At 36.3% G+C, this 27060-nt stretch overlaps 1 protein-coding gene across 12 annotated transcripts in view; it reads right to left on the reverse strand.

Moving 5' to 3' along the window:
- The window catches only part of BIRC6 (baculoviral IAP repeat containing 6), a 236286-nt gene that overhangs the window by 183006 nt on the left and 26220 nt on the right, over nucleotides 1-27060 (reverse strand). For all 12 annotated transcript variants that reach the window (XR_001389958.2, XM_087436940.1, XM_087436939.1 and 9 more), the window contains 7 exons: nucleotides 23584-23765; nucleotides 20825-20962; nucleotides 13713-13906; nucleotides 10987-11098; nucleotides 8768-8850; nucleotides 4478-4700; nucleotides 4236-4396 (listed from right to left, as the gene is read on the reverse strand). Coding sequence is in view for 11 of the 12 variants with exons in the window: in XM_087436940.1 (XP_087293066.1) it covers nucleotides 4236-4396; nucleotides 4478-4700; nucleotides 8768-8850; nucleotides 10987-11098; nucleotides 13713-13906; nucleotides 20825-20962; nucleotides 23584-23765 (1093 nt within the window). In the remaining variant the exon portion in view is untranslated. The remainder of the gene's footprint in view (nucleotides 1-4235; nucleotides 4397-4477; nucleotides 4701-8767; nucleotides 8851-10986; nucleotides 11099-13712; nucleotides 13907-20824; nucleotides 20963-23583; nucleotides 23766-27060) is intronic.

A 27060-nucleotide genomic window follows, 5' to 3' on the forward strand; every position in this document is an offset into this window, starting at 1 on the left:
CTTCTAGCAGTAAAATTTAATAACTATTCTATTACTGAATTCAGAAAAGTTACCCTAAAACCAAATAGAATAGCTGTATAAATATGTGTATATATATGCATACTCACACAAATATGCATTTCATTTTTGTTTTGTGTTTGGTTTTTTTGTTTGTTTGGGAGGGACTGTTAAGAACTCATTGACAAGCAAGAAAACCATTATAACTGAGAAGTTAGGAGTCACGACAACAAGACTTTCCTCTGCTCTTCACTCAGGTGGCCAAGAAACTGCCAGCCTCTCTCTTTGCATCCATATTATCCTCACTCTCCATTGTTAGCAGTAAAGAAAAAAGATATAATTACAGACCACTCTAGCACAATATTAGGCTGTGTCTGTACTCTAACAATCAGCACTTCTGATAACCTCAAGTACAAAAATAAAAAGATGCATTTTGCAGGAAGGAAAGTTAATTCTCCCTTTTTGAAACAACATATTGCACTTACATTTAAAATATCCAAGCATTTATAATATTATTTTATATAAAATGTAAGCTAGTAATCCCCCTTAAAAATGCTTAAGGGGGCCTGGTCCAGGGTTTGCTGGTTCCAATCCCGGGTGTGGACCCACGCACCGCTCATTAAGCCATGCTGTGGCATGGGTCCCACCTATCAAGTAGAGGAAGATGAACACAGATGTTAGCCCAGGGCCAATCTTCCTCAGAAAAAGAGGAGAATTGGCAGCAGGTGTTAGCTTAGGGCTAATTCTCCTCACCAAAAAAAAAAAAAAATGCTTAAGGGTGGGCCAGCCCGGTGGCATAGCGGTTAAGTTTGCATGCTCCACCTCAGCAGCCCGGGGTTCATGGATTTAGATCCCAGGTGCAGACCTACTCACTGCTCACTGGCGTCCCATACACAAAACGGAGGAAGATGGGCACAGATGTTAGCTCAGGGCCAATGTTCCTCACCAAAAAAAAAAAACTGCTTAAGGTAACGTTTGAAATTTTTTTGTGGGGGGAGATATTTAGATTTTATTTTACAAAATTTCTGTGTTTTAGTTTGTCAAGTGGTAATAACTGACCATAAACCAATTCTGTGCTATGATTTAAAACAACAAAAAGAATGTGAAAAAAATCAGCTGCTAATCATCCTCAAGATATTCAAACACTAACTGGCTGGTTTCAGAAAAATAATAAAGATACCTGGAAAAATAAATCCTAAGAGGAAATATTAATGATTGAGAATTATCCAGAAAAAGGAAGTCCGAACCAATAAGATACAACACATTGCAAGAGCTTTTACATTAAGAAAAATGACCAAATATTACCCAGCTACACTAAGATAGAAGATAAAATAAAGTAGTATATTTTAAAGAAGGAATTCAGGTGTCTTGAAACAAAGTTACAAAAAATGTTACATAGGATTGCCAGATAGTCACTTTACTTAGCAAAAAAAAAAAAACTTTATTCTGAAGGTCTTCAAAATACAATAATCTTTTCAAAAATATTATTTCATGATAGATAAATGCTCATACTACTACATGATAAAATCATGAGTAAAATCATTGAATTGTACACTTAAAGAGTAAATTTTATGATATGTAATTACACATCAATAAACCATTTTAAAAATCACAAAAGTAAAAAAAAACATAAAAATTCACACAACTGGATGGTGTGATCATGGGTGTGCTACATTTCTTCAATTTACTTCCCTGTATTTTCCAATTTTTCTACAATAAGTATACATTACTTATACCATAGACACTAGATTTACTAAAGTCTTTTACATGATATAAAACCTTTTGCAAAGTAAACATGCAAAATAAATATTATTAAAATGTTTAGTTAAGATTATATGTGTGTTTGAAAACTAAATATACCAATATTACAGACGTACCTTAGTTTTGATATACTAATACTAGAAACAACTTCAAAGTTAAACTCAGGAATCATTTGCCAATTTGAAAGATAAAACATACAAATGAGGCAAGCAGACAAAATGTTAACTCATTAAAATTAAATGTGTTCCCAAATAAATATTCTTCCTTGAATAAATTCAGAACAAAGACAAATATTGCCTTCTAAGTAGAAATAGTCGAAAACAATTCCTAAGCAAGCTATACTGATAATTACTTTAAACTTCTTGGCTAAGCTTTAATTTCTTCAATTAATATATTTCTTCAAGCTAATGAAACTCACACAATATAATTTATTTTTATTTATTTATTTATTTATTTGTGAGGAAGATTGGCCCTGAGCTAACATCTGCCAATCATCCTCTTTTTGCTGAGGAAGACTGGCCCTGGGCTAACATCCGTGCCCATCTTCCTCAACTTTATATGGGACGCCGCCACAGCATGGCTTGACAAGCGGTGCATCAGTGCGTGACTGGGATCAGAACCGGTGAACCCCAAGCCGCCGGAGAGGAGTGCGCGCACGTAACCACTTGCACCACCGGGCCGGCCCCTCACACTGTATATTTTAAAACCAAATATATTGTATCTTGTGCCACGAAGTAAGAGGCAGTTTCAGCTTATTATATTCACTACCAATCCAAGAGGAATCCTACTACTTCTGGGGGGAGGGGAAGGGCAGAGAAAGAGCTTGACGTTAGGGATGAAGTTCCAACTCTTCAGCTTCCTCCTTGTACCCCAACTTAGAGTAATCTTTCTGTATGACTCATCACACTTTCTTGGGAAAGAAAGAGTCCTTCTATCCTAGATAGATTTTAAATCTCTTAAAAGCAGGCAGAAGGATCTATATCTCACTCCAGCACACTACGTCACATAACACCTGTCCACCAGAAATACTGGATATGTGTTTACCTAAAATGCACACTTTACCAAGGTGTGTGTGTGTATGTGTATAATCTTAAAACTATATCTTGATTCAATTTTAATCCCCAAATTACAAAACTCTGAGACAAAAGTTCTAATTCAAGTTAACATTCAGAAGGATGTATCAATTTCATTATCTTCTATTAATTTTCCCCTAACTTCTAAGAAAAATCACAGAGATTAAGCATGCTTACTTTGCAGTTCTATTGGCAAAAGTAGTCAAACTCAGACAACAACGGGCCAGCTACTTCCCCATCAAGCTCTCACAGGGATTTATAACTGAGAAGAACCATGAAGTTTTAATTCAGTCTCTTCCAGAGCTCAGACCACATTCATTTACCTACCCATTATTTCTACATGCTATAACCAAGAAGGACTAGACAGAGGTAACCTTCCCAACTTATATGTTGTGAATTTTCCATCAATTACATTAACTAAATAATCTCTATTAGTAAAGTTTTACACTACTTCTTAATGAAAGAAGAAGCCACCAAAGAGACTGGGAAGTAAAATGATAAATCACTGACTATGGTGTAACACCAATCACACATCAGTAACATAAGCAGCCCCTGGGAGTGAAGTGATAGATCTCCTCAGTTTATCAGGACATCTGATCACAGTTAAATAGTCTCCATTTCACATTGCTACCTTTGGAATCTTAAGAAGTGGTAGCTGCTACTGCTGAAGACAAGTGGCTTATGGAACCCTTGAGCGTCTTACCGAACCCTTCCTTCTGTTTACCAGGGAATATTGCAAATGTTGCTCTATAATCCTAGCCCAGTTCAGAGTTACAACTGCAGAGCTTCTTCGGAGACAAGTGGTGAAGCAGGATTATACTTGGACTCTCCCGCCCCTATATAGATCAAATACAGCCACAGGAATCTTTCAGAGAAGCTGAATGGAGGAGGATCTAGCACAGCAACTTTACCAAAATGTTTCAACAGCAATAATTATCATGCCTCAACTCACTGCTGACTATTGATATACTGTTTTAAACAATTAGATCATCTTAGCCACAGATTATTTCACTATTCACAGCACTTCCATAATTTAAAAGAAAAAAGGGGAACTAAAATCATTTGATTCAACTTCTCTATGAAAATATTTAGTAGAAAGCGAAATTATAAGTCTAATATAAGGATTTCATTTCATTATTTAGATTTTATTTTTCAATGTGGCAATTATTTCCAATTGGCATAGATTGAAATAGAAAATAAAGTACATTTTACAGACTATGGTGCTTCTGAATGAAAATTTTTTTCACGAATCACATAGTTCTTTCAGATTTCTAACCAACCTTTAGTCTCTCATCTCTTGACCTAATAATTTTTTCTGCCTCTGTAATAAAATTAAGAGAATATAAAATTTAGGAAAAGAAAACACTTAACTTCTATAAGTACTACTAAAACAAATTCACATACCTATCTCCTTCCAATTTTGGTATATCTGAGCAACTAGAGGAGTCTTCCAGCCATGCCAAAGTTGGTCTCCTTGATTCAACTGCTGAGCTTGGTTCTCCTGACAGAATAAGCTGTTGTACAATTGCTGGATCATATGCATTAATTTCAAACTTCAAGTGCACCTAAACAAATAAATGAAAAGGCTAAGCTGACAACTGATTTTTTCTCAATTACTAATCTGTTACTTCAAAATTAAAACATACCTTCATAAGTTTGGAAACATCCCATATGCAGATTTTTCCTCGTTTCGTTGCAGCAGCTAGAAAATGAGGGCAGCTCCCAGACCCAAAGCAAGATATTCTGTCAGTTCCATCCGTACAAGGAAACTGTGCAGGACTTGTTGCAAGAGTGACTGACAATGGCACATTCTGCGTGTGCTCACCTTTCACAAAGGGGCAGTTTGGGGAATGTCTCTCATGTTCAGACCTTTACACAGATTAAGGAAGGAAAAGTTTACTGCACAAAAAACTGTTAAGTTTGTACATTAAAAGAGAACTCCAGGATTATCTTTTCTTTTTTTTTAAAACAATTAACTGAACTTAATGTATTCTTTATTCAAAAGACTCAAATACAAAATCATTCAATATTATCAAGATCACTCTTACATGTCCAACCACTCACTTGAATCGCAGTTGTTCACTTTGATTACAAATAAAGTCAGTCTCAGATGAAACTGAGGAATAAATGCTATAGTATAATTTATGATAAATGAACACACAGATAAAACTGTTTAAAGTCCTGATATATCCTCACACTGGTTTCCTACAACTTTAAATGAATAACTACTTTGTTTCAGTTGAAAATCCTCCATATATGCACAGCATGGTGACAATAGTTAACAATACTGTATTGCATATGTGAAATTTGCAAAGAGGATATATCTTAAATCCTCTCACCACACACACAGACACACAAAATGGTAACTATGTAGAGGTGATGCATATGTTAACTAGCCTGATTGTGGTGAACTTTTCACAACGTGTATATGACAAACATCAAGTAGTACACCTTAAATATATACAATTTTTACATGTCAAAGAAATCTCAATGAAGCTGTTTTACTCCATATATAGATACAGATATCTATCTATTTATATATACACATATTAGTGGCCATAACTGTAAACAACATAAAATAAAAACTCAGTAAATGTCAATCATATTACAAAAAGCTTTTTAGTAAAGATCTGAAAGCAAAAAAAATCTCTAGAGTGTGGATAAAATTACATATATTAAGAACAAAGAAATAGACCTTTCACATTCACTACAGGACCCCATCAGACCAGTAACTTCTCAACAAAATTTCTTTTCAAAGAAACTTATATAATGTCCGTAGATCGTACATTACTTCTTCCAAATAAATGCTTATTGAGCAAAAAGAAACGTTAGTTTACTAGAAAACCCTAACATGTTTAATAAGAATAAAATACTAGTGGGGCCAGCCCAGTGGCGTAGCAGTTAAGTTCGCACACTCTGCTTCGGTAGCCCAGGGTTCGCAGTTTTGGATCCCAGGCGCGAACCAACGCATCACTTGTCAAGCCATGCTGTGGTGGCATCCTATATAAAGTAGAGGAAGCTAGGCAGGGATGTTAGCCCAGGGCCAATCTTCCTCAGCAAAAAGAGGAGGACTGGCAATGGATGTTAGGTCAGGGCTAAACTTCCTCACACACACACACACAAGAACAAAATACTAGGACCTCAGATCAAGACCGGTATAATGACTTGAAGAATTTTCTCAAATACTTAACGCGGGATCAAGTTAACAGTTAAAAATCATCCGTCCAACTTGGTGACTACTTTATTTCTTTCTATTCTTTTTTTTTACTTTCACTAGCTTTAATTACAAGGCATTATTTGAAATGTCAGGATGCTGCTACCAAAAAAAGAACCTTTTTTTAAAAGCCATTTTTCTATTTCCACAGCAAAGAAAGGAAAACTATACTTACAAAATATGCTATTCCATAGGGTATACATATTTCTTTTTACACTGCACCTACAACTTATGTATATCCATATATAAATCCTGGATAATCTGCAATATGCAGGTGTCTTACATAAATGCTTTTACAAGGCATTCCCAAGCACTCGATACTTGGACTGGATTCCCTCCCAGCTAAACCCTAGGGTATTTTCCCCTTTCCATCTTTTTCTCCTACCTGAGTTTTAACTTTTTAATTAAAATTTTATTCACACAAGTGAAACATGACTACGTAAAACAAAGCTAAAGACCCACTTCTATGATAATATCCAATCCCAGTATTCTCCTATCCCACTCCAGATAACCGCTGTTATAAATTTAAGTGGTATACTTCTAAAATATTTTTATAAGTTTACATACATATATGTACATATAGAAAATATAGGGGATGTTTTCCATTTTAAATAAACAGTATCACTGCATGAAGCACTCTACAACAGCTTTCTTCATATAACAACGTATCTGAAAGTTACTGATGGTGATTAATAGAGAGCTAACTCTTCATTCCTTTTAACTGTTGGATCATAGTCGATTATATGAATATTCTACATTTTATTTGGCTATTCCCCTCCTGACAGGTATTTAAGACTTTTCCAGTTTTTCACTACAGTGACGATCCATTTTGTGCCTCCTTGCATACAAAAGCAATTAATTCCCTAGGTTAAATAAGTAGAAGTGGAATTGCTAAATAATATGGTGTACCCATTTTATTTTTTTAAAACTTCAATCCCCCTCTAAAGTAGCTCTATCGAATCCTACCATCAAATATGAGAGTCCCACTTTCCCCTTACAAGTCTTCATTCTTTTCCCCCTTAGAGATTCAGAAGGCACCCAGCCTCAGTCCTACGCCATCAATCCTGTTCCCTCTATCCATTTGGAGCGCTGGCCGCAGGCCCTCACAGACTCTACCAACTGCTTGAGTGTTTGAGGAATCCTGCATTCTGAGGCAAAGAAGAATCATCCTTGATTCCCTGATCATGTCAAGAAAAAACAGGTTTTAAACAGCCCAAGTTGAAAATCTGAATCAACTTTCCCATAGAAAAATATTTATAAATAAAGTTGCATTCTATAATATCATGGTATAGTTTTTCAGGTATGAGTTAAATAACTTTTTGAGGATCAGCCTGAAAAACTAAAAAACACATATTAAAATGTCTTCTATATATATAAAGATGGTTTCTAGGGGAAAAGACTGGGTACCAAACAGAACTTAAGTTAACACAAATTGGAAATTGCTCATAATCAACTCTCAGTCTGCAGATAAACGCAACTTCCATTTTTCATATTTTCAGTATTTCCCATTGCAACCTGGAATGCATACGTACACTCCAATAGGCTTTAGGAAGTTCAGCCCATTCACAACAGTTGGTTAACATTCAGAGACTTAAAACTAATTTCAGTATAAAATAAGTAATATGTCTTATAACCAAATCCTGGCTCCACCACATACTAGCCATATGCTCTTCAGCAAATTTTATTTTCTTTACTTTGAAATGGGATAATAATTCCTATCTCACAGAGTGACTGTAAAGATTAAATTGGAGAATATTCTCAGTTCCCTCCTATATAACAGAGATGATAATAATATCTACTTCGTAGAATTAACATGAGAATTAAATGAGTTAAAAATACATAAAGTGCTTAGGATGGTACCTGGCAAACAGAATTATATAAATATTTGCTATCATTATTACTATTGCTATTAATAAGGCCTCAAAGTAGTTATCTGTAAAAATGAGGTTTCAATACATGATCTCTAATGTTTAACTGAGTTCTAAACTTCCATGCACTAGAATTCGAAATCACCACAGGCTCCCTAAAATTCTTTCAAAAATCACAAGGTCCTCCTCTGTGCATTCCCTATTGACAGCATGCCCTCAAGAGACCAAGATTAAACTGCTCAAGTTAATCATGCTATTTTTTTTTTTTTTGGTGAGGAAGATCAGCCCTGAGCTAACATCCATGCCAATCCTCCTCTTTTTGCTGAGGAAGACTGGCCCTGAGCTAACATCTATTGCCAATCTTCCTCCTTTTTTTTTTTCCCTTTTCTCCCCAAAGCTCCAGTAGATAGTTGTATGTTATAGCTGCACATCCTTCTAGTTGCTGTATGTGGGACACCGCCTCAGCATGGCCTGACAAACGGTGGTCGGTGCACGCCCGGGATCCTAACCCGGGCCGCCAGTAGCGGAGCACACGCACTTAACCACTAAGCCACAGGGCTGGCCCCAATCATGCTATTTTAATTTACTTTATTATAGCCTTCTAGTTTTCAGTCAGAGCCTGGTTCCATTCTTTGGCACTTCTCCCATGTACAGATTTTGGGATGCCAAAGAGATATTGTATGCCAAGCAACATGACAGAGCATAGACACTACCTCATTCTCGTAGGACAAAGGCAATAATATAGATGGCAAAAAAGGCAACAATATTATTTTATCTAGATCAGAAAACTAAAATTTAGAAGCACATTTATAGGACTAACTTAGCCTATTATGTCCAGAAAAATCAAGACTCACCAAGGTTCATCAGTAGGTTCCCAACAAACGAGACATACACTACAAGTAAAACACATGGCTCTATCATCTCCAGATGAGGCAGGCTGCAAATTTATAAAGAAGACAGAAAAGGCTAATCAATATTAAAACAGCTTCTTAATAAAGAAAAACTTCTAAAAAAGTTCATAATTTTAGGTAAAATTCCATATTGAGCAAAAGAAAATTGGCCTATACTATTAGGTCTCAATAATATACTGAATCCCCCAATGTTTATAAATTTGCTGCTTTATTTGAAAAATTGCATTTCATCAGAAAATGACCACTAAATGAAACACAGAGACACACACACTCAATCTCTGATCTAGCATCTTCTAATTGTATTACTAAAGTACTCGAAATATAGTTAAGTATATGAAAGGAAATAATCTAACAGCTTTATTACTAAAAACGAATCCCATGCAACTACACAAGAAGGGGTAAGTAAAAAGAAAAAGCAAACTAGTGAACCTAATTCATGTAATATAGTATTCTTTAAGACACGTGGGAGAGAATGCTAAAATGCTATATATATATCAAAACCTAAACTAAAATGTATCTCTGAAAACTAATATTACTATTTTAGAGCACTTACTGTACTTAGCACTTACTATGTCAACAGATGTAAATTTATTACATATTTTAGAAGATTAAGAATAATCAGCCAACATAGGTAGAAGATTCTAGAAAACCTGTGATTTGATCTCTTTGCAAAGATGAAATATAACGAACAAAACTCAACAGAGCGGCCGGCCCGGTGGCGTAGCAGTTAAGTTCCTGCTTTCCGCTTAAGCAGCCCGGGCTTCGCCAGTTCGGATCCTGGGCGCAGACCCACTCACCGCTCATCAAGCCATGCTGAGGCGGCATCCCACACAGAAGAACTAGAAGGACCTACAACTAGGATATACAACTATGTACTGGGGCTTTGGGGAGAAAAAAGAAAAAGAGGAAGATTGGCAACAGATCTTAGCTCAGGGCCAATCTTCCTAAAAAAATTTAAAAAAAAAAAATTCAATAGAAAAATATCAAGGCATCACTTAACAGAGACTGTTTTAGGAAATGACAACAAATAAGAAGAAAGAAGATAAATTGTCAGGAAAAATGGTCCATATTCAATCCCTAATTTAGGAAAATAATTTCAGTGATTCTAATACTAGCCAGTCTCCAAACTAATCTATCTTTAACTGGAACTCTGATAAACTTTGAATAAATACATGGTTTTCTGATTTAATTTTAGTTAAGATATTCAGAACACTTCAAGATAACTAAGGAATAATGACTCTTCAGATTCTTTATGACAGTAACTTCAACGTATTTCAAAGTTTAACTGAATTCTAAAATTAAATAAGCATTCTTTATGTAAACTGAAATTTAAGTATGAGATTCTCAGATTCTCCAGCAGTGACATAACAGTGGTAAGCCAGTCTACACTACTCAGTTTAAGTTTCCTTTAATTAGTATATTATTCCTATCTAAACTCATTTTTCTTAACTTCCCTCTACTTTAGCTCAGTGAAGGTCTCTACAATGTCCCACTTTCATGTCTTTTTGTCACATTAATCCTTATGCTGTACACCCTCTTCTTTTCCTATGTAAAACTATTTTCCTTGACTAATTATTCCTCTTTCTACATAATTTCTTAATCAATTCTTCAATACATATGTATTCAGGTTGCATTGTACTACCTGCAATGCTGCTTCTACAATTATCTAGCATACGGGTAATTTATATCCCAATAAAATTAAAATTTCAGGAATAACTACAATATGTTATTTTTATTGCATTACCCTAAGTATTTACTACTCTGTTATGAATGCAGAAGTCAAAATAAACATATCCAAAAAGAACACTTTTTCAAAAAGCAAATCTGGAGAATATTGCCTATTTGGTGATTATATATACACACATATATATTATACATTATATATAATCTGAAAGAAAATAGTTATAAAGCATTAACTCAGCTGTTAGTTACTTTCAACAAAAATTTTTTCCCTTTTTATACACAACACATGATATAGGAAATAGCCAGTCATTATTATGATCAAAGGCATAAGAACAAAACAAAACTCACATACATGCATACACACAAGCACAAAGCCAGGTTGCATCAAATAAGTTTGCGGAAAAAGTATTAAAATGTTGATGGTTTTACTGAAGGCTACAAAGGCATATTGAAAAATATTTCTTGACAGTCTTTTTTACCTGATGATAAAATCCAGCCTGAGCCATGGGATCTGGTTGTGCCCATCTATAGCCTACATGAGGCCATGAGGTAAATGTCTCCCGTCTGTTAGCTTCACTATACATCAAAGATCTAAAAGTAAACAAACTTGATGTAATTGAAGTTAGGCATCAAATTATAAGGACATTCCTATTTAACACTGAAGAAAAAAATTCTACTGGATTATCAACAAAAACTGGGAATGGTCTAATGGCCAAGTTCAAATTTGTATTTTAAACTGAAAATGATCACTTTCAGGAATTGCCCTTAAACAGAGTAGGGAAAAAGAAATCTGATTAATGGTTACAACTGACAAACGATTCCAGGGATAGATCAAATTAAACAATGTTGCATAATTAGCGAGCAGAGAACAGAAAATCTGGAAATGTAGAGGCAGAGGCCTGTATGCTTTCATCGTGTGCGAAGTTTTGCATAACGGGATAAAACCACAACCAAAGGAACAGTGGTTTTATCTCAAGCATATCGAAAAAGTATATTCTAGTTGAATTTTTTTTTTAACTAGAAAGCAATTTTCTTTCCTTCTCCAGGGAAATCCTTTTCCAGGAAAGTTGTACTCTCCAAGGAATTATCAAAAAAGGGAAATCTTCACATAAGTTTTCATATTAAAATACATTAGCTCACTGAGAGTGAACCTGTAAGAGTACTAGAGTAGTTTTTAAAGGATTATACCGAAATTAGAAAAATCCAAACATCTTCAAGTAAGAAAGGACTGATAAGCAAAGCTTACTCTTCCTAATACAAAAGTGCAACTGAAAACAGGAAAAAAAAGAGAGAAAGTGGTAAAAGTCATCACAAAGAGACCAGAAAAATACTTTTCTTTATATCAGTATGTGATTTCCTATAATATTGCTAGTGAGCTTAGGTTTAACTACGAGTTAAACTCATAGTTGTGCTCTTATATGAAAAAAAAACCAAGTTATTGGGTTAGAAACAGCCTCATCATTTACAAGCTACAGATGTCTTCAGGATCTGTGTCAGTCTTAGAAACAGAAAACCTGTCCACTTAGTTACATTATCAAGCTAAAGAGCAACAGCATCCAGTAGACCCCAACTCAAACATCCAACAGACCTAATTCAACAAGGTCCTCATAAGGTTCCTAGATTAATTTTTAATGAAACAAACCCCACAGACTACATCAAAATTAATATTTTGAGACATTTTAACACTAACGGAAACACTGAATATCCTATCCAATAAATGTATTTCCTAAAATGAAACATTTACCACAGCTTACACTGATTTCTTTAGAAACCCAGCAACTGTTTGTAAAGAAAATAGCTCTGAAGGGCTGTTTTATAATTTTAAGACAGGCATAGCTCTCAGACAAGAAACATTTATTCTAAGTATATATTTTTCTTTTTTCCCCTTCTCTAGACATATTTCATAGAATATTTTAATGATAGCCATTGTACATATCACCTGATAGTTATTCAGATTAAAAATGACAGTCTCTACATTTTGCCCAAAAAATAGAGATAGCAATATTCCTATGGAATATAAAAATTCTTCCCAGGGGTCGGCCCAGTGGCATAGTGGTTAAGTTCATGCACTCCACTTCGGTGGCCCAGGGTTTGCAGGTTCAGATCCCAGGTGCAGACCTACCCACCACTCATCAAGCCATGCTATGGCAGCATCCCATACACAAAATAGAGGAAGAAGGGCACAGATGTTAGCTCAGAGCTAATCTTCCTCACCAAAAAGAGGAAGACTGGCAACAGATGTTAGCTCACAGCCAATCTTCCTCACCAAAAAAATAAATAAAAATAAATAAATAAATAAAAATTCTTCCCAAATGTTAACACAATCAATAAAAGTTATTTATATAATAATAAAATCACTTAACAAAAAAAGGCAACTAATAAGCAAAGTATCAGTTACCAAGAGATAAACTAACAAATACTGCAAACTAACATAAGAGCCACACTTAAGGGGCTGGCCCTGTGGCGTAGCTGTTAAGTGCGCGCACTCCACTGCTGGCGGCCTGGGTTCAGATCCTGGGCGCACACCGACGCACCGCTTCTCCGGCCATGTTGGGGCCGCGTCCCACATACAGCAACTGGAGGGATGTGCAACTATGACATACAGCTGTCTGCTGGGGCTTTGGGGAAAAACAGGGAAGAGGATTGGCAATAGATGTTAGCTCAGAGCGGGTCTTGCTCAGCAAGAAGAGGAGGATTAGCACGGATGATAGCTCAGGCCTGATCTTCCTCACAAAAAAAAAAAAAAAATTGCCTGGACTGATTTTTTTAACTCTTCTCATTTTAAGTAGGAAATAATATATAGCTCTCATACTCAGATTCTGGCATGTTTTTTTAATTTATCAATAATTTTTTTCCAGGTTCACAAAATTTCAAGGCAAAATAATTCTTATATATTGAATAATTATAATATTTTTAAGTTGACTCAAATATTTACTGAGCAAGTACGAAGCTGGAATTTTCAAAATATAGTTTTATGACCCCTTTAAATACCTTCCAGGCACCAAAAGACATTGTTTAATAATAGCAATTCACGTAGTAGTTTACTTCACTTCAGTATTTTGACAGAAATGAGAATCTGAATGGTTTTCAAAAATATTTTGAAATATTTTTTGATCATAATCAAATTTTACAGCTATTCCTGGTTAATCCAAAAAGCTAAACAATTCAATCTCATTGCCACAGCTCTTTATAAGCAAGGTTATACCTGTCCACAGAACGGCCTGGCCCCACTCCAAGTTCTGGACGTGCACTAGGTAAGAGGTAAGACAATCTGTCCATCACTGAGGATGCCACAGGTAAGGCAGCAACGTTTTGATTTATTTTCTTGAGTTCATTCACAATGGCACTGGCAATGGACTTCAACACATGATGAGGAAGATGAAATGTAACTGTGGCCCACTGAAAGAAAATGAGTGTATAAGCAAAGGAAAACATACTCAACGATTTTAACCAAAACCATAACTTATATAAAATAAAGGACCATTTATCAGTCTAAAGTCAGTTTACTCCATTAACTCATCATTTAAAGCAGGAACTTGCAATTATGTAAAAAAAGAAACCTGAATTAACTACCCTGGAAAAGACAGTTTTGAACCAGATGGTAGCACATCTTCTTACATATCCCATCCACGATTAAGAATAACTAAAAATGACAGGATAACATCTGTCATTTTTCATATTCCTTCAGCACATATACAATGTTAACCACAAACTAGGCATTCAAATATCTCCATAAGCATACCATTGTACAATTTATCATCACTGGGTATATGAGAATTTACTTTGGTTTAGCAGATTCTTATGTATTTGTTGTCGCTGTCATCATAATACAGCAAACATAACTAAAAGCATATATCTTATAATCAAACAGACTTGGATTCCAAGCCCAGCTTCACCATCAACTATGTGACCCTTGTCAAATATATTTCAGTTTCCCGTTCCTATGAAATGGGGAAAACAAATACCTAATGACATAATGTTCTTATGAAAATCCAAGCGAGAATTGGTACAGAGTAAACATTCAATAAATGTTAGCCACAATTATTTAATATCAAAATAATTACTTAAGAAGTTAGATTGCAAAAATGCTAAGTACTATTCTCCCAGAGAAATATGTCTATAAAGTAATTTCATTTTTGTATCCTGTCCCTTCTCACCTATCAATGGTTTCCACTCTGTCTAGCACACCCTAGGCAGCCTACTAAATTATTACTTATCTACATAACTGGAAAAACCTGTAGCCAAAAACATGACTTGAATTGCTAAAAAAAAAAAAAAAAGAGAGAGAGAGAGTTCATTCAGTTCATTCTCTCTTACTTTGTTTCTAGACCTAACCTGTTCACAGATCCAGAGCCTCTTGGTTGAAAAGTAGGCCGAACTCTCTCAAGAAAGGATCCTACAACAATGCCCCAACTATACACTATAAATCATACTCCAAGCCTTCTCCACCTGTGAAAGGCACCCGTGGGCATTCACTACAGTCACTGTGCCCTAGGGAACAGAATGTATTGTGATCTTTCAGGCATTACAAGACAGTAGCACTGAACTGACCTAAAACATCACTGTGGTACACTAACGAGCGGGGATTTTGATGGTGAAGCGATTAATGGAGTTTTGCCCCAAAGCTGTCTCAGTGAGCTCTGGGTTCCCCAACCTATCTTGTAGTTCTTTCTCCAGTTCCCAAATGCATAATTGGAAGAGATATAGAATAGACAACTAGCAAAATCCCTACATGGTTTCTCTGATCCTCTCTGAGGACTATTAGTGTAAAAAAGGCCAAATGGAAGCCCCTAGAACTTTCATTTACTACAAGGCTACTAAACCAAAGCAATACCACATTGCTGAGTAAAGTTCTGAGATTAATGCCACTATAAAACACATGAAAGATATTGGGGTAATCAAACTATCTCACCTCCATTTAACTGGCCTGTTTGGCCTATGCAAAATGTTAAAAGGATCTTGAAGAATGACTGTGAATTGTAAACTACAGGTGGTGACTTCAATTGCAGCTACTGTTCCAGAAGAGGTATCTTTACTGAAGCAAATCAACAAATCCCTTGATATCTGCTAGGCAGTTCAGTTCTGTCAAATACTTTTTTCTCTATAGTAATTTTTAAGGACCATCCAAAAGTTGACTGCTTTTATCTGGCAGTTAACAATAAATCTTCACAGTCTGACCCTGGGATTGTATCTCATGCTTTACCATAATCTGGTATATAAAAATCCTGATCAACCTAACATCCTGCAGATCACCACAGTGGTCTACTACATTGATAACATCATGCTGATTGGCCCAGATGAGGAGGAAGTAGCAAGGAACTTGAATGCCTTAGTAAGACACATGCAAGCCAGAGAGGATCAATAATCCTCAGAAAAACTCAGGGTCCTGCAACCTCTTTGAAGTTTCTGGAGGTCCAGTGGTCTGGACATGTCAGGATATTTCCTCCAAGGTGAAAGACAAGTTGCTACAACTTGTAATAGCAAGCACTGAAAATGAGGCACAATGCTTGGTGGGCCTAATTGGATTTTAGACCCAATATTCAGCATATTTGAGTGTGCTGCTGTAACTCAATAACCAAATAACACAAAAGGTGAAGAACAAGAAGCTCTGCAGCAGGTCCAGGCTGAACCACAAGATGTTCTACCACCTGTACCTTGTGAGCATATTCAATGACATTAGAAGTGTCTGCAGCAAGTAAAGATGCTGTAAGAAGACTCTGGCAAGCTGAACTGGGACAACTGCATAGCAGAATGCTAGGGCAAAGCCATGCCCTATCCTGTAAATAAACGTTCTCTTTTTGAGAAACAGCTCCTGGCTTCTTAGTAGTTCCTGATAGAAATTAATAACTATCCATGAGACAAATGTCCATGCAATCAGAGCTGTCCATCACAAAAGGTGTTATCTGACACAACAAACCGTAATATTGGGCACGAGAGACAAGTATCCTTCATTAAGTGGTTTATAAGAGATCATTCTTGAGAAAGCTCAAAAGGCAAGTTTTGGGGGCTGGCCCGGTGGCGTAGCAGTTAAGTTCATGCACTCCGCTTCGGCGGCCTGGGGTTTGCTGGTTCGGATCCTGGGTGCAGACCTACTTACCACTCATCAAGCCAGGCTGTGGCGTCCCACGTAGAAGAACTAGACGGACCTACAACTAGGATATACAACTATGTACTGCAGCTTTGGGGAGAAAAAAAAAAAGAAGGAGATTGGCAATAGATGTTAGCTCACAGCCAATCTTTCTCAAAAAAAAGGCAAGTTTTGGACATGTTGAATAAGCAAGTAGCTCAGATTTCTAGAATATCTTCTCTTGTTACAATGTCTCCTTCTCATTCCACACTGATGGCTTCATAGGGAACTCCTTATGATACGATAATTGAGGAAGAAAATCCTTGGCTCTGATTTACAGATGGTTCTGCACGTTGTACGCTGGTACCACCCCAAAGTGGATGGCTGCAGCATCACCACCCCAATCAGGACAGTGGTGAAGGTAAATCTTCTCAGGGGGCAGAACTTCACCCAGTACATTTGGCTGTTCTCTTTGTCTAGATTGAGAGTTGGTCACAAGTAAAAATCCTCACTGATTAATGGACAGTAGCTAATGTTTTGGCTAGATGGTCAGGCATTTGAAAAGATCTGGACTGGAAGATTATAAACAAGGAAGTTAAAGGTAAAGGTCTTGGGACAGATCTCTCAAAATAAACAGCAAGTATGCTGACAGATGATCATTATTTTGGTGATCATTAAATAATGTAGATAAATATCAAATCACTATGATGTGCACTTGAGACTAATATGATACTGTTATGTGAACTATACTTCAATGAAAAAATTTAAAAAATATAAATGGAGTGGGAAAATATTTGTGAAATATGTGAATGCTCATCAAAAGGCATCCATTCCAGAGGAAATGGACAAATTATACACAATATATCAATGTCACTCACCCTCTCTCCATAGCCACGCCAGTGCTTGCTCAATGGATGCGTGTGCAAAATGCCATGGCAAGAGAGATGGAGGATATGTACAGGCACAACAACATGAACTTCTCTTCACCAGGACTAACCAGGCTACAGCTGTTGCTGATTGCCTAATCGGCCAATAGCAGATATCAAAGCTGAGCCACCAATATGACACGATTTTCCAGGGGAAACAGTCAGGTATCTGACTGTAAGTGGATTATATTGGATTTTTTCAGTCATGATCTAGGCAGTAATTTGTCTTCACTGTAATAGATATGTATCCTGGCTAAGCATTTACCTGTTCTGCCCTCAATGCTTCTGCCCTAATATTACACCACTGTCTGTGGACTAATAGCACGGCTTATGCACCATTATGGTATTCCACACAACTTTGCTTCTGACCAAGAAAGCACTTCAAAGCAAAAAAAAAAAAAAAAGGCAGCAATGGGCTCTTGCCCATGAAATTGACTGGTCTTGCAGTGGTATCATCCACAAGGAACCTGACAAAAAAGTGTGATGTCCTACTAAAGACTCATTTTCAGTACTAATTGGGAGAGATGCCTGATAGGCTGCATCTTACAGGACTATGTATATGCTTTGAATCATCAAAAAAAACATAATACAGTTTCTCCCAGCACAGTCGCTATTATACTTAATAACCCAACCACAGCTTTCTTTTTAAGCTTTAAGTCTAGAGGCCTTACGTCCCAAGGGAGGAATGATCCACCAAGGGTACAACAACAGCTCCACTGAATTAGGTGTTGAGACTGCTACCCAGAAATTTTGGGCTCCTCTTGTCACTGAATCATCAGGCAAAGAAGGTTACTCTACTGGTTAGTATAATTAAAACTGACAACAAAAGAAAATTAGATTGATGCTAACTTAATTAGAATCCAGGAGATTCTCTAGGGTGCCTCTAAATCCTTCCATGTCCCATAGTAAAAATGAGAGGACAATTACAACAACTTAAACACAGTACTACCGAGGATTTGGACGCTCCAAGAGTGAAGACTTGGGTCACTCCACCATGTACCTGACCAACTGAGGCGGCTGGCTGAGGACAAAGGGAATATGAAATAGGAAGAAGAAGGAAGTCATAAATATCAAGTATATCCTCTTGACCATTACAGAACTGAAGGATATAGCAGCTATGCACATTTTCTTCCCTTTTTATTACATAAATTATGGATGGATGGATGGAGATTTAGATATATACAGACACATACATATAGAGAGACATATAGACATTATTTTATGTAAGAATTTTTGGTTATAGTTAATTGAGTCTTTTGGTAGCACAGTTCTATTACCTGAACAGTTGAGACTATAACTAAATTTTAGGAGTATTTAACATCACCTATGGATGGGCAAAGTACCTGTTGGAACTTTGTGTCTCACCTTTCTGAGGGATGGGGAGAGAGAATCTTCATTTGTAAAAAGGAAAAGTACCTCTTGTTAAGTAAAGGTATAATATTTTTGTTGTATGCAAGTTCACATATGCATAAATAAGTGTGTATGGAGACACTGAGTAGCCAAAGGAGTGGGCTGTACCAGTTACTAAACTACTGTGTTTCAGCTCCAAACCTACCCTTTATTTCTCTTTTCGGTCATGTTGGGACTTCAACTCTGTAAACTATATTTCTTCTTTGCCAACCAGTTTCCTGGCAGTTAGGTTTTGACAAAAGGAAGACAGGATGGAAATTGGAAAGCATGATGAGGGGAGAAAGACTTGTTCCTTGATATTACTTGCCATTGCTGTCAACATTGTTTCAGCAAAGGACCTGGTGGCAACAGTTGATTCTTCTAGCCTTTAGCGGTTTTTTGTTTTGTTTTCTGAGCATTCCCAGAACCAGTCTCATAGAGCTCCCTCAGAGGTACTAACATCAGCCAAGTAGCACCTCTCTTCAGAGATGTGAGTCTCAGTTCCATAAGCTCCAATCTCCAAGTTCCTGAGGCACTGGCTGGGCAGCAGCTCCTCCTCAGAAGTCTGAGTCCCAGACCCATGCGGCCTATTCTCTAAGTTTGTAGGTTCTGATAACTGTAATCTCTTGTTCCTCCAGACCTAGTCAAGAGCTGCTTCCCATAGTTACCATCTGTGTGTTACCTCAGGGTTTCCTTTTCACTTTGCCAGTCCTCAAACACGTTAAATCAATTCCTTACAATAAATTCTCTGTTGGAATGCATAGTATGGTTTCTATTTTACTAAATAAAATGTCCCATCAATGGAATATAGGTTAATAAAATCATGGTAAATCTGTAGAATAAAACTCAATATAAGTATTAGGAAGAATACAGATAATCTATGAGGACTGATACGGAAAGATACTCCAGATACACTCTTAAGTGAAAAAAAGCAAGGTTTATACTATAGTCTGAATGTTTGTGTCCCCCCAAAATTCATCTTTTGAAATCCTAACCCCCAGAGGTGATGGTTTTAGTAGGTAGGGCCCTTGGGAGGTACTTAAGTCATGAGGGTAGAGCCCTCACGAATGGGATTAGTGCCTTTATACAAGAGGCTCCAGAGAGATCCCTTGCCCTTTCCACCATGTAAGGACACAGTGAGAAGGCGCCAACTATGAACCAGGAAGAAGGACTTCACCAGAATGTGACCAGGCTGGTGCCTTGATCTGGGACTTCACTGCCTCCAAAACTGTGAGCAAAAAATTTCTGTTGTTTATAAGCTACCCAGTCAGTAGTATTCTGTTACAGCAGCACAAATGAACTAAGACAGTATATCACAATATTTCAGTATAATTACAATTGTACTTGAGAAAAAAGATTATTTATAAATGCAAAAGTTATTTTTTGGAAAGTGGCTTTTACCTTCTACCTTATATGCTTTGGTACAGAAATTTTACATGTATTACATTTATAACTTAGAAAAGATCTTAAAAGAAAAATGCAAAGAAATTAATGAACTATATCTAGTGATTTAATTCTAAGCACCATCTCCTATAGACATCCTCATCACTACCAAAAAATATATATATATATATTTCAAAGAAAGCTCAAAATGGCCCCATTTTCAAAGACTTATTCCATTTCTCATCGAAGTTCATAACCTGACAAGAAAGTCTGTTTCATCAGCCTCTTGACCAATATACGGCCACCAAGCACAGACGCCTTAGGAACAAAGTAAGCAAAGCAGTTCCTACAAACTGAAGTTAAACTTCAACAAAAATAGTTTCAACTATGAAAGGACTTATTAGCACATCTTGTTTTTTAAAAAAGAGAAAAATCTAGAATTGGAATATTTCCAAGGGAGATTGGGGTGGGGAAAGGACAGAGAAGGGTGAAAGTATGGAGGTGTTCCTTCTATTATAACCCCAAACAAGGTAATTTTTTTTAACTTCTTACCTTAGCAACTTTGTGGTTTGCTGCAGTCTCATGAGATGTATTTTTTAAACCATCTTTGAGCTGTGTGATGAACAAATCGTAACCCTCCGTACTAGAAACATCTACCTTTTCTAAACATGCTGATAAGAGCTGTTGTGCCTAAATAAAAAGGAAGACAATCACAGAAAATTAAACACAACAAAAAAATGTTAAATTCAGATCCTCATTCAAATACTTTAATTTGTAATGATTCTGACAGGTACTATACTAAAGCTTACCTACTTTTACTTTTTTTAAACTAAGTCAATTGATCGAATAATGATTTGAAGGGCTGTTACAAAATTGAATGAAAAAAAGCAACATATTCAGTGCAGTACCACATAGTAAAGTTTCAATAAATGGAAGCTATTATAAACCAAAGCAAGACAGAAAAAAATGGAGAAACTGAAACCATGCACAAAAATGAACGAAGTAAAAATTTAAAGACATAAATGTAAAGTCCTTCAGTGAGCTTTAGATATTCAAACTATGCAAAACCATAACAGGTAACATTCAGTAAGTCAGCAGGTAATATAAAAAAGCCCTTTCCATTGTTACCCACATATTCAATAAGAACTACCTTAACCAACATATGGAAAAGAATACATCCACTGATCCAACCAAACCTAGGAGTCCACACTTTAGGCAAGACAACGACAAACTAACGTGGTGCAATAAAGGATGCCTGGGATGGTGGAAGGTCTACAAATTATATTATATTATGTGAAAAACAGAGTTGTAATTATTTAGATTAAAAGAGAGAAAACCAGCAACAGATATTAAGAGCAAGCTAGGTGCGGGGGGGGCGGGGGGGGGGTGCGGTACTAGAAGCCAGCTAAATACCTAGCATTTCAGACAGCGTAGTAGGAAAAATACTGACTTGAGGGTCTATTTCATATAAATGTTCAAATACCTTATTGTAATTCTATAGTTCTTTTAAAAACCTGAATAGTTTGATATCTTTCATTGTAGAATATAATATATATCCTTGATTACAATATCAGCTTTATTAAGATATTAACTGATATAAATTCCTTAAATTAGGAGAGGAAAAAATGTTCAATACACGTAGAACTTTTACTAATTCTCTGTCCAAAAATTTTATACATGACCCAAATCCAGATATTCTGATGACAAAAAGATGGCTACTCTGTTTTCAGAACTCAAATTTCCAGCAACATGCTTTTCATATTAACATATAATAGATGACTGTGATATGACAATAATGTGAGATGTAAGTGGATATATGTTAGTATCTTTTTTAAAAAAAACTCTCGGGCTGGCCCGGTGGCTTAGCGGTTAAGCGCTCGCAATCCACTGCTGGCGGCCTGGGTTCGGATCCCAGGCGCGCACCGACGCACTGCTTCTCCGGCCATGCTGAGGCCGCGTCCCACATACAGCAACTAGAAGGATGTGCAACTATGACATACAACTATCTACTGGGTCTTTGGGGGAAAAAAATAAATCAATAAAATTATTAAAAAAAAAAAAAAAAAAAAGTCTCCAGGGGCAAGCCCCAGTGGCGTAGTGGTTAAGTTCAGCACACTCTGCCTAGGCAGCCCAGGTTCAGTTCCCAGATGTGGACCTACACCACTCGTGGCCATGCTGGGGTGGCGACCCACATACAAAATAGATAAAGACTGGCAACAGATGTTAGCTCAGGGTGAATCTTCCTCAGCAAAAAAAAAAAAACCTTCCAAATACAGAATTAAAACATTTATACTGCACTTAAACTTTACAAACTGACACTTCTCATATCCTAAAAATAGGAAATATACTATATTGATTTTATCAACTAATCACATCAATCCAGCAAATGTGAAAATATAATCAACAATTTGGTATGAAGACAGAAATATTATCTCACTTTATTAGAGAGCTCAGTATTATAATCTTTTATATTCTGTTTCAGATGATTTAAAATCCAGTAACTCTGAAAAATGTACTTTCAAACTAAATGATATGAACATCAATGCACACAAAATAATTTAAGTTAGGATGGACTTACAAATTAAGTAATGAATATGTAACAGAAAAATACATATGGCTGAAATTTTAAACTGGGATTGTTAAGAGATATGATACATAGCAAAGGTTACTGGTTGTCCACTAATATTTATTCCTTTCTTTTTTTTAATATTAAAAAAAAAAAGAACCACCTCTTTCCCAGTCTTCTCAGTTTGATGTGGCTGTATGACTAAATTCTGGCTAACGGGGTAAATATGAAAAGGGTAAATGTGAGAGAGTTTGTGAAAGCGAACAAGAAGGAATGAAGGAGAGGGGCAGCGGGACAAATGGAAGGAGGGAGGGAGAGTACAAGGGTCACACCAGTGTACTACCCTGGCCTTTTGCCCTCCCTTTCCCTATGAATGGGAAATAATGATACTTGGAGCAGCTGTCTTGGACTCACAAAATGGAAACTAAGTGTTGAGGTAAGCCCCTACACTTAGTCCCGCACTGTACTGGAAAGAAACTATCTTATTTAAACCATTGTATTCTGGAGTCTCTGTTTACAGTGGTTTAACCTGTACAGTTCACACTTAAATACCACTCAACAAGCATCAATTAATTATGCAGAGGAAAGACAGATATTTAAACAAAGTTGTGATCAATAAGTCAATTCTTTGTTTTTATAGGAGTACATATATAATGTCCTCAAAAGAACATAATTTCATTGAACCTGTAATTATATCTGAGATGACATTAAGTAGAAAAACACATTGATACCTATTTCAACTTACCTCTGTAACAGGTAATTCAAGCTGAACCACATCATCCTGCTTTGAAACTGGAGTTTGCAGAGCAGTGTCTAACAACAAGATTCCATTAAGGTCCTTCCTACACCCTACCGCATAATCATCCACAAATATAACTTTATCCACGGCAGAAATATACTGACATTTCACCTGTCCACCTGGTTTAGCTGTTAAAAGAACAAAAATTCAACACTTAAAATTTTGAAACCAATAGTCCATTAAAAATAAATGTTTGCATGGCAACTTAATACAACATATAATCCTGGACTGGAAAAAATTGTTCTAAAAGACATTATTAGAACAACTGATTTAACTGGAATATGTACTATAGATTATATAAAAGTATCAACATAAAATTATCCAAACTTGACAACTACATTGCTGTTATAAAAGAGAACATCATTGTTCTTAGAAATAAACACAAAGGGCCGGCCCTGTGGCTTGGTGGTTAAGTGCGCGCGCTGCGATGCTGGCAGCCCGGGTTCGGATCCCAGGTGCGCATTGAGGCACCACTTCTCTGTCCATCCTGGGGCCGAGTCCCACATACAGCAACTAGAAGGGTGTGCAGCTATGACATACAACTATCTACTGGGGCTTTGGGGGCAAAAAATAAAATAAATAAAATTTAAAAAAAAAAAAGAAAAAAGACTAAATCAAAAATTAAAAAAAAAAAAAAAAAAGAAATAAACACAGAAATAGTAAGGGGTAAAGAGGCATGATACATGCGACCTACTCTCAATAGAGCAAAAGTAATATAAATGGTTATGTGGAGGAATGATAAGCCAATGTGGTAAAATATTCAAAATTAAAATTAGCGGAACTGGCTAAAGGGCATAGGGAAGTTCTTTCTACTATACTATTTCAAAATTTTTAAATATTCAATATTTTATGTCACTTTTTGCAAAAGTCAATAAGTATAAAGTCAGCATGGATAGTTTCTGGGTAATTACCTCAAAAGTTCTCTAGGGCTTTCATATCTGAGATAAAATTATGGAAAATGTTTATAATCTAACTTAAGAGAACTAGTAAAGCCTCTAGTTCAACTACTACTGAGAAAACACAATCAACTATCACTGAAGATCAATGTTCCCTGAAGTTTCTGCTGAGCCAATATCAAAAGAGTATTTTAATGGAAAGCCAGTGAATACACTAACCATAAAATTTCTTAGAATAAGTTAGAGTAGAATTTCAAGAAGACTTACAAGAGACAGTAACACATAGACAGAAGCCTTAAATATAATATCAAAAAAAAAGTTTGGAAAAGATAACATTGGTTTCTAAATTTATTTACAGTCATGCACCACGTGATGATGTTTTGGTCAATAACAGACTGCATATACGAGGGTGGTCCCATAAGACTAGCACCATATAGCCTAGGTGTGTATTAGGCTATACCATCTAGGTTTGTGTAAACACTGCAGGGGAAAAAGAAATTTTCCTCTACCCTTCTAGGTTATTCTGGCTGGTCTAAGAATTAAATTGCCATGAGACAGAGTAACAGGAAAAAAACAAACAACAGTTTAATAACACATAAACCTGGATAAAACCCAGGAAAACCAAGTAACTTGCCAAAACGGCCAAAGCCCACACTTTAAATACCATCCTCAGCTAAAGACAAAAGAAGATGTGGGGGGTGGGGAGAGTCAAGAATTACAAAGGAAAGGAAGGCAATTCACAGGTTGGTGAAAAGGAACAAGCATTTGCAAAACAAGTGTTTGGCCACACAGAAACAAAAACACAGAGGGGAGCCCAACAAACAGGCTTTTCTAGGTTCCTCCCTGTCTACCACCTAATTCACATTATGCTAAGGTGACAGACAGCTTCCTTCCTGAGACAGGTTTTTTTATCTGAATTCTTTCAAGTGAAGGGGGGAGGTAACAAGAAAAACTTTATGAGTCTTTTGTTTCTTAAAAATAATCAGCCTAAAATAATTCTCATGTTAAAGAGACACATTTTGGGGTGGCAAATTTTGTTCCCCTTCACTACATTCTATGATGTTGCCATGACAAAATCACCTGACAACGCATTTCTCAAAATGTATCCTCATTGTTAAGCGTCACATAACTGTATAAAGAGATTTATAAGGAGATTAACGTTAAGTGTTTCTACCACAGAGTCTCTGTAACAAAGACTTTCAAGAATAATCAATTGTGAAATTTTATTCCATTAGAGAAGATACTTCTAGGTGGGCGAACAATACTGCTGCCAGTATACCTTATTCTAAACTCTCACCACATCTCTACAGAACATCCCTGTTATCAGTGCTGCTATTGACTAATGTGGGAGATCAAGATTTGGCCACCCTGAAATATATCTCTTTACCTTGATTGTTTTCTCTGAAGGACATTTGACCTCCCCCACTAACTGCCTAAAGAATTTGACATGGTGGTTCCTTCCTGGAACAGATCTTCTATCATAATGGCTGTAAAGATAATGTAGGATAGAGGTTACAATAGGAAAGGCACCAAGCCCCTTTTATCAAAAACTCTGTCTCTCCCTGACCACATTATCTATAGATGACCCTGAAAAGAATTGTCCTCCTGCCCTCTGAAGTCCCAGGCCACTACCCGCCCCCAACACGCTCCGCGCCTTTAGCTGCAATACTTAAGCAAGCAGCTTAGACAGAGGGACGAGTTGCTCATTTCTGAGTTTCTCCCACGTATACATGTTATTAAACTTGGTATTATTTTCTCCTGCTAACCTGTCTTGTTAATTATTTAGTCAGCCATACGAACCTTAAAGAAAAGGGTAGAGGGAGATTCTCTCTCTTCCCCCGACACTAATGATGCAAAAGCAGAAAAGTGGAAATAAATCAAGGTCCTACTCATCAAACTCTAGGACAACTACACAACATGTTATAAACAGTGAATTTCAGAGTTGGCTTTCTTAATCCCAGATTATTATAGCTCTCGGGCTCTAACAGACAGCTTGGAGGTATTGCAAAACTGATTAGGAACTAATTCATTATCTACATAACACAAAGAAAAAATTCATGGAATTTCTATAGTTCAGTCCCACATCTGGAGGTTTGAAATATATATTAGCATATAGGAAAATAATCTCTATAATACAATAAAATGGAATGTTTACCTACTGATCTCTAAGTAAAACCACAATAAACAATACAAATTATAGGAACTCAGAGTAAAATTGTGAAAGAACTTGTAAAAATAATTTGAAAACTCATTAACTATAAATTTTTTTAATAGACTGTTTTTTAAACCAGTTATAGGTTCACAGAAAAACTGAGGGGAAGGCAGAGATTTCCCCTATGTGCCCTGCCCACACACATAACTACAAAAATTTTAAAAACAAACTATAAATTCTGCTTTATTGTTTTAGGGATATATAATCAGGTAACAAACTATAAAAATCATAATTGTGTTTAAACTTTCTCAAAGAGGTATAAAATAAAAGAATCTACACCAGGGCTTTCAACTGGGCTTCCATCTAACCCTACAA

This window comes from Ceratotherium simum, chromosome 11, assembly GCF_057802395.1.
Source record: "Ceratotherium simum simum isolate JZ-2026a chromosome 11, ASM5780239v1, whole genome shotgun sequence".
Taxonomy (NCBI): Eukaryota; Metazoa; Chordata; class Mammalia; order Perissodactyla; family Rhinocerotidae; genus Ceratotherium; species Ceratotherium simum.